The following is an 8353-nucleotide window of genomic DNA, read 5'->3' on the forward strand; positions in this document are numbered from 1 at the left end:
TTTATGTCCAGTATTTTTCAATGCATTCCCAAAATCAAAGTAAGCCTAAAAAACCAATACTGCCACTTTTATTATACTTATTAATTATGGATATTCATATATTTTTTCTCAAAAATAAATACTTAACACTCTAATAAAACGAAAATCACATTCAAACTAATATTGTGCGAGATTTCCACAATAAAGGTAATGTAAGTATTTGATTTGTTGAATAAAGTGAGCGTATCTACAAATTAGTGGAGTGTTGAGTGTAATTTACCAAAATTGAGCACTTAAAAAGCTATAACAATTATTGATGCAAAGAAGGAAAAGTTCCCTTTCAAAAATAATTGCAATTATTTTAACCTAATTTCACTTTTTTCATCTACACTGTTCCGACCAATATTGTCATTTATCTTTTAGGGTAGGTCTATTTTGGTCTCTCAAATATAGTTCTGAGCATATTTAGTCCCTTAAGTATGCTAAAGTGGAGCACCTTTAGTCTCACTGACATAATGTGTTCAAAAACTAACGGTGTTACCAAACTCTGATTCATGAAGCAAATCTTCTGCTCTGAAGCAATACGTTTCCTTTCCTTTTATTGGATAACGCAAATTATCACTTTAATTCCTCGTTTTTAATAATGTCTTCTAAAATTTTTACCTTGAAAAATATCCCCTTCTGTGCCAGTTTTCAATGAGAAAATGACACTGTATAGCCGCCGTAAAAATAATAGGCGAAAAATGTATAAAATTTGTATATTTGTTTGTATATATATACATTTAAAAATTTCGGTTGATTTTTTCAAAAAGAAAAGTTAAAATTTGAAAAAACTAGAGCTACTAGGATAACTTCTAGGCATATTATTGAAGCAAATGAATAATCAGGCTGTATTATCACTTTTAGCCAGTGTCAGAAACTATTTACATCTGGTAGCGGAAAATATATATAAAATTTGTATAATTTTTGTATATTAACATACAAAAAAAAAATTATATATATAAAAAATATACAAATTTTATATATTTTTCGGCTATTATTTTTACAGCGGCTATACAGTCTCATTTTCTCATTAAAAACTGGCACAGAAGGGGATATTTTCAAGGTCAAAATTTTAGAAGACATTATCTAAAAATGAGAAATTAAAATGATAATTTATGTTATCCAATAAAAAGAGAGAAAACGTTTTGCTTCAGAACAGAAGATTTGCTTCATGAATCAGAGTTGGGTAACACCGTTAGTTTTTGAACACATTGTGTTAATGAGACTAAAGGTGCTCCACTTTAGCATACTCAAGGGACTAAATATGCTCTCAAGTAAGTACCAAAATAGACCGACGTTAACATATTGGCCAAAAACTCGTTCCCAACAAACCAAGAATTCGCACAAATTTCTTCGGTTTCTCAAATTCGTGTTCTCATTTTTTTCATCTCTTTTTCTGTCCTCTGGCGCTATTACGTTTAGCTGCGTTTCTGTTTTGTTCCTCTTCTTTTCTTTCGTTTTCTCGCCTTCTGCATAAATCTCTTGGAATTTGTACCACAAGTTTGTAAGTTCCTTTTTGCACCACAAGTTCTATTCGATATTTAATTTCAATAGTTAATCTCCACTGTGATTATAACTTTAACTGATAAATTTAACTGTAATTGTTTGATGCTTTTTCTTTCTTTTGTTTTTTGGTGGATCCATGGAATTTTTTATCGCATTTATTAGCATATTGTATCTCCTTTGACGCATAGTATGAATAGACGTAGTCAATTTTGGGATGAAGATTTCTATTGCGCAGTAGCTCCAAAACGTGTTTAAGTATAATGCCACTCTTTGAACATAGACAGTTGTAATTTTGCTCAATTTACTAATAGAAATTTCAATTTTTACTCTGATAAAATAGTTCCTCCAGAATCCTTGAGCAATTTTCTACTCCCTTTTATTAATGTGCAAAATTTTGTGTCAGGATTATTTACACGCAAGTTTTTGATTGAACAGAGTCGCAAGCAGCAGTATATAAACACTTCATTCAACTCCTTCAGAGAAATAAAGTATGGGGATTATAAAAGATGGTTCAGTATCAGGAATATTACCCACTAACAAGGTCTTTGTCGTACATTACCCTGCTTACACTTCTTCAATGGAACGCGCTGTTGAGACTCTTGGCGGCATTCAAGGCATTGTCAAGGCTCGTACTTCACAGTCAAATAAGTTGGAGCTCTATTTCCGTCCAGAAGATCCTTATTCACACCCTGCCTTCGGGGAGCTTAAGCATAGCAATAATTTCTTGCTGAAAATTTCCAAGACTAAAGTAAGGGATGTCGATAGTAGTTGTGGGATATCGAGACAATCTTCAATAAGTCCTGTTAACTGGGAACAAGAAAATTCACATTCATTAACTGCACAAAAGGTGAATGAGTCTAGATGTTTGATGACAACTACTAATTTCCAGGAGCATCTCTCGGCTAATATTGTTTCTCATGTTGCTGAAGCTTATCATTTTAATGGAATGGTAGACTATCAGCATGTTCTTGCTGTTCATGCTGATGTTGCAAGAAGAAAAAAGAGACAGTGGGCAGATGTGGAACCTAAATTTGAGAAGAGAGGTCTTATGGATGTCGATCAGGAGGATTTGATGATTTTACTACCTCATCTGTTCTCCTTAAAAGATATGCCTGTAAATATTGTATTAAAATGTTGTGCAAGTTTGAGCTCGAAAAAAAAACAGGACGAACTTGACTGGCAAAATTGGGAGAGGGAGATGGAGATGGAGCGGAATCTTGGCATTGATTTTAATATCAAAGAGGTTCCTAAACCTGTGGATTGGGAAAAGATCATACTTCAGGGCTCAGATGATTGGAGATGGCAGAAAGTGGTATATGAGCTGTTTGAAGAGCGTCAAATATGGGCCAAAGAGTCATTACCTGAGCGCTTGCGTGATGGGGGTCTGGAGGTTGGAGAGAGCAAGCTCAAAAAGCTTCTTGTTAGAGTTGCATATTACTTTTTGAATGGGCCTTTCCGTAGATTTTGGATAAAAAAAGGGTATGATCCTCGGAAGGATCCTGAATCTCGCGTATACCAGAATATTGATTTCCGAGTACACAACCCTAAATTACGAAGCTACTGTGAGAGCCAATTATCATCTGGATTGAAACATAGATGGGATGATATATGTGCCTTCCGAGTTTTTCCGTATAAATGTCAGATGTCATTGCAGCTTTGTGAACTCAAGGACGACTACATTCAACAAGAAATCAGGAAACCCTCAAATCAAGAAACTTGCGATAGTACAACAGGATGGTTCTCCTCTCATATACTTGATTGCTTGAGGCTGTGCATTGCTGTGAGATTTATGTCAGTATGCCCTCATCCTGATGCAGACTCTTTACTAAAATCTTTCTCTACCCGTTTTGAAAAGTCAAAGAGAATTTGCAATTATATGAAAGTTGCAAGACCTGAAGAGCAAGAGAAAGTCAATAAAGAAGCAGAAAACAATAAAGTCGATGAACAAGCAGAAAACTATGAAATTGACGAACCTGATGATTCAGAAGATGATGAAGATGAGTTTGAGGATGATGATGTTGAAGATGAGATGGATGCATACGAATCTCTTGACCTTGTTGGCCAGGAAGGGGATGTCTCTCTGCATGATGATCCACAAACAAACCATGATAACGTTTCTAGAGATTACTTGCAAGAGCTATTTGGTAATTTTCCATTCAGTACAGCGGGGGTGGATGAAGTGCAAGATGATCAGAGTCTTGGAGAATATCAGATATATGACCAATACATCGATGGCTCTTATTCTGAAGATGATGACTACTAAGATGTCTTTGGTATAATGATAAGAAGCAGTCGAGCAATACCAGAATATGAACTGCTGAATGAACAGTTGCATTCACAGTAGCAGTTGCTACAGGGAAATAAGCTTTTTGGCAGCCTTCTTCAACTTGAACTCTGCACCAAGTTCTGCTCAAGTTTACTAGAATTGGATAACTTGTCAAGTTTTTATATTTATAAATCGTACTAGTAATATATAATCTTAGTGTTCCTCATTTTGATAATCTCAACAAGTTTGGTTTGGGATTTGTTTGTTAGATTAAGTATCGGGATTTAAAGAACATCTTGTTTTAGAGAACATCAACAAACTTTTCCTTATTGAAACTAAATAGGTCCATATAGAGTGAAACAAATATAGGTAATTCCTTTAGCCAACACCAACTAGTTTGGGATTGTGTGCACATTTTTTTCTTTGTAGTACTTAACCTCACACTTCATGTCACTAAATTTCTGCTCTTTTTTTAAAAAACAATTACTAAAATCTCAAGGCACTAATGGACATTTAGCTAAAATCTAACACAATAAAAGTAAATGATTCACATAGAAGATACCAACTTGTTGAGGTTAATCCATATCCAAGTAGAGATAAGAGTGACATTTAGAGAATCTGTAATTTTCCTTAAAAGGCAATGTTTTGTATAGGAATGGAATCAACCTGAAGAGACTGACATTTAGAGAATCTGTAATTTTCCTTAAAAGGCAATGTTTTGTATAGGAATGGAATCAACCTGAATAGACTGAAAAAGATATATAGGATCCAATATAGCTGATCCCAACTGATTTGGATCGATGCATAGTTGACTGATTGATTGATTTGGAATTGCTGACTAGTATATGAACTGATGGTTTGCAATTATTTCTCTATAGCTTCTATCGACCAGATCTGTTACCTGTTCTTATGATGTTTTGTTTTCTCCCGAGTATATCCCTATTTGCTCTAGTTGATAACTTCCCATTGCAAAGGAAAAAAACCCTGGCACTGTAGGATGTTTTTATTCCGATACGTTTTGCTGATGTTTTCGATTTTGTTTTTCTCTTTTAATAGAGAGGAGGCAGACAGAATCTTTTCGCATCAGGGAGAAGTATCCAGACATTTTACCGGTATGATAACCATAGTGCGGTACCTCTCCCATATCTCGTGCAAAGGCTCATTGGATTCTTATTTGAATGCTAGAATCTTGTCTCTGCTTGGGATGAAGGAGCTCCTCCGGAGTCTGTACACACCCCCAGTGAGCGCAGGTACCTACTGAGTGCGAGTGCCGAGTGCTGAGTGACTGTGAGGCATGAGTGATTGTGAGGTATGCTCGAGTGGCAAGAGTGATAGTGAGGTATGCCCGAGTGGCAAGAGTGATTGTGAGGTATGCCCGAGTGACACGAGTAACTGTGTGGTTTGCCCGAGGGGCTGCTTATGATTTCATCATTTTTGCTCACCTTTGCATTGAGCCTTTGTTTGAAAAACTATTGAAAAATATCTTTAAATGATTTTTTACTGGAACCGTGCCCTTCATTGATGCTTCAATACTCTTATCCCTCAGTGCTATGTTTTCCCATTCAGGTGATTGTCGAGAAAGCAGAAAAGGCTGATATCTCTGACATTGATAAGAAGTAAGTTGCTTCTGCGACTTTCCATGATGGTGATTGTTAAGAATAAAGCGTTCAGTTTTAAGCTCTATAGTTATTACATTTAAAACACCGAATGCATGTTCAAATCCAATCCAACTATATATTGGTTTCAGCGTGCTAGTTGCTCTTATAGTTTGTGTTCTCTTTTGTGGTTATATTTGACTTCTAGGTACATGATATCTGTTTTACTTCAGATATTTTTATTTATTTAATTTCTAGTGCTGTTTATTTTTATTTTTTATTATTATTATTATTATTTTGTATAATATTTGCTTGATCTCAACTTGTTCGGTCATCCGCTTTGTGTCCCCCACCACCCCGGGGGGGGGGGGGGGGGCAGTGGATGCGGATATTAACATAGCAAGTTAGGAGGATATATCTTGTGAATGCTGCTTGTAGTAGTAAAAGGTTGGCAAAATTTTTGTTCATGAATTGATTATAAAATCAGAGAATTTGTTGCCTGGAAGTTGATAGTACAAGATATTTTATTGTGGTTTGTCATGGTTGATATGAGTTTATGAGTTTCCATTTCTTTTCCTCTTATGCCCCCCGATGGAGGTGGATTTGTGGTTGTGGGATTTGTGGTTGTGCAAGTTTGGGATATATATATCCTGAATGCTGCAGAATTTTACATTTATTAGCAGGAGTAGCAATTTGACAGAGTTTGTCGCCACGAAGGTTGATGATATAATTCATTAATCATATGCGTTTCTGTTAGATTCAATTTCAAGTATGGTCTGTGCAGTAGTTCCTGGTGTTCATGGTCCCAATCTGAGGTTTTTCGTATCCTAAATACTACATGTTCCTGCCGTTATATAGCACCGGATGGTTGATTTAGATGTTTTGGCTTCATCGCCGTGGAGGTTTGGCTCTGTTACTGAAATATATATTTTGTAGTTTAATTTGTATATATATGTGCAAAGAACTGTCTAGGTATTCAGACGTTTCTTCTTTTGGTAATTAAACACAGGTTGATGCATCAGCATCATGCTATTTGGGCAAATAAACTTCAATATGTTGCCAGAATTAGTCTCCTAAGTCATGATGGTTGCCGATTATTCGTCCTAATATATAAGTAGATCCGACAGATCTATAGCTGCTTTAGTGTAAACTAATATTTGTCTTGCTTTGTGATGTAAGGACCTCGTCCCAGCTGATTTGACTGTTGGCCAGTTTGTTTATGTGGTTCGAAAGAGGATCAATCTCAGCACCGAGAAGGCCATATTTGTCTTTGTCGAAAAACATTCTGCCTCCAACTGCTAAGTAAATTATGTTACATCAAATCTCATACTTTTGCCCTAGACAATTTGAGTCTTGATATATCTTCTTTCACTGCAGCTGTTCTGATATCTGCAATTTACAAGGAAAACAAGGATGAAGATGGATTCCTTTACATGACATACAGAGGCAGATCCGGGATTTTAATTTAATGAGGTTCAAACTTGCATTGAGCTCATTATACTGTTAAAATTATGAGTTCAGATCTAACATTTATTGAGATTTTAGTAGGTTTTTACATATATATATATATATATATATATATATATATATATATATATATATATACACACACACACACACACACATCGTGTTATGAGTTCAAATGAACCCATAACCTTTAGGCTACATGCGCTTCTCTATCTGCTATCTTTCATCGGTAAAGAATAACTTTGTCTATCAAAGCGCAGACAAATGAGAAGAAATCACGTGACCTCCGCTTTCTTTTTCTATTTTTTTTGTTTACCTTTTTTCTTAGTGGCCTAATTTTGAAGTTGTATATGCCATAGTAGATTAGTAGTAACAGAGTTGCAGTTTTGTGATTTGTATACATTTTTTGTGGAAGAAAGAATGGCTGACTCAGGGATTTTGTCTAGAGACTGGAAGTTTATTGTTATGTTATGATAAAAATGCCTTTTATATATCTTTCCTGTTTGCTGTTCTATTACTAGGAGTGCATACTAAAAATACGATGGCACTTAAAGTATGTAAAAGTCTTGTTTCTCAAAATTTTTAATTTGAATTCAATATACTTCGACGTGAAACACTTGAACTATGTAAAAGTCTTCTATCTTTTTTTATATGCTGAGTTTTCTTTCTTGAGTTTGTGTTATTGTTGGTTCTAGTTTATAATTGAAAGAGCTTGTTGAATTTTTGGGAATACGCAATAATAACATTATTCATTGTGGGGACAAAATATCCTTAAGGACAATATCCTTGACACGCTTCAAGTTAAATTCTATTCTCTATAAATTTTTCAAACATTCACTCTTGCCTTTAGTAATTTGTCTCGTATTATTCCTTACCATTAATGTTGCTCCACCATGATATTGACGGACTTCACGTGTTAAAATATCTTGAGAAAGAATGTCTAAATTTATCTATCTATTTTTTATTATACTAGTTTCTGGACACGTGCGTTGCACGTGTGTTCCATATCAGTTGGTACAAAAAAATTAAAACGATATAAACAATATTAAAACTTGTGCATAATTAGCAACTGAAAATTTGAAAGAAAAAAGCACAAGCTGAAATTGATGAATACATAGTCAGCCTATTCGTATGACTCGATGTCACTATTATATTTTTTTAGTTGTAGACACTAAACTAAAATGGTATAACTTTTTCTTATGCAGTTCTTCTAATATACCACATATTCAGCTTGGCAATTTTCTCGAATTTTGATATTTCATAAGTACGTAGTTTTAACGTGAATATAAGCAATGTCAGCTATGTTTGCAAGTGCTTCACATCTTAAAGTTTGTGCCTTGTCTTCTAGAACTTGTAGCCTCTTTTTTACAGCCGCATACATATCAAGAAGTTATTGAATAAAAGTACTCTCTCCATCCATTTTTTAAAAAGTTTTCGGATCACACGTAAAATATCAATTACAATGCTTTTAAAAAGATTTCTCGCATTAATTCGGCTT

The 8353-nt window shown here is 34.8% G+C and overlaps 1 protein-coding gene across 6 annotated transcripts; it reads left to right on the top strand.

Annotated features, from left to right (window-relative positions):
- Positions 1-1331: 1331 nt before the first annotated feature.
- On the top strand, positions 1332-7300 carry LOC104094738 (uncharacterized). Of its 6 annotated transcripts, none has more exons than XM_070185796.1 (6): positions 1332-1525; positions 1931-4905; positions 4979-5043; positions 5360-5413; positions 6568-6690; positions 6766-7300. In XM_070185796.1, exon 2 carries the CDS (start codon positions 2018-2020, stop codon positions 3788-3790), a length of 1773 nt encoding a protein of 590 aa, XP_070041897.1. In that variant the 5' UTR covers positions 1332-1525; positions 1931-2017; the 3' UTR covers positions 3791-4905; positions 4979-5043; positions 5360-5413; positions 6568-6690; positions 6766-7300. The 6 variants fall into 6 exon arrangements, with proteins under 6 accessions (XP_070041897.1, XP_070041896.1, XP_033511640.1 ...); XM_070185795.1 differs by having other exon boundaries at positions 5360-5409; XM_033655749.2 differs by having other exon boundaries at positions 1963-4905; positions 5360-5409.
- Positions 7301-8353: the final 1053 nt, after the last annotated feature.

This window comes from Nicotiana tomentosiformis, chromosome 9 (genome assembly GCF_000390325.3).
Source record: "Nicotiana tomentosiformis chromosome 9, ASM39032v3, whole genome shotgun sequence".
NCBI classification, from domain to species: Eukaryota; Viridiplantae; Streptophyta; class Magnoliopsida; order Solanales; family Solanaceae; genus Nicotiana; species Nicotiana tomentosiformis.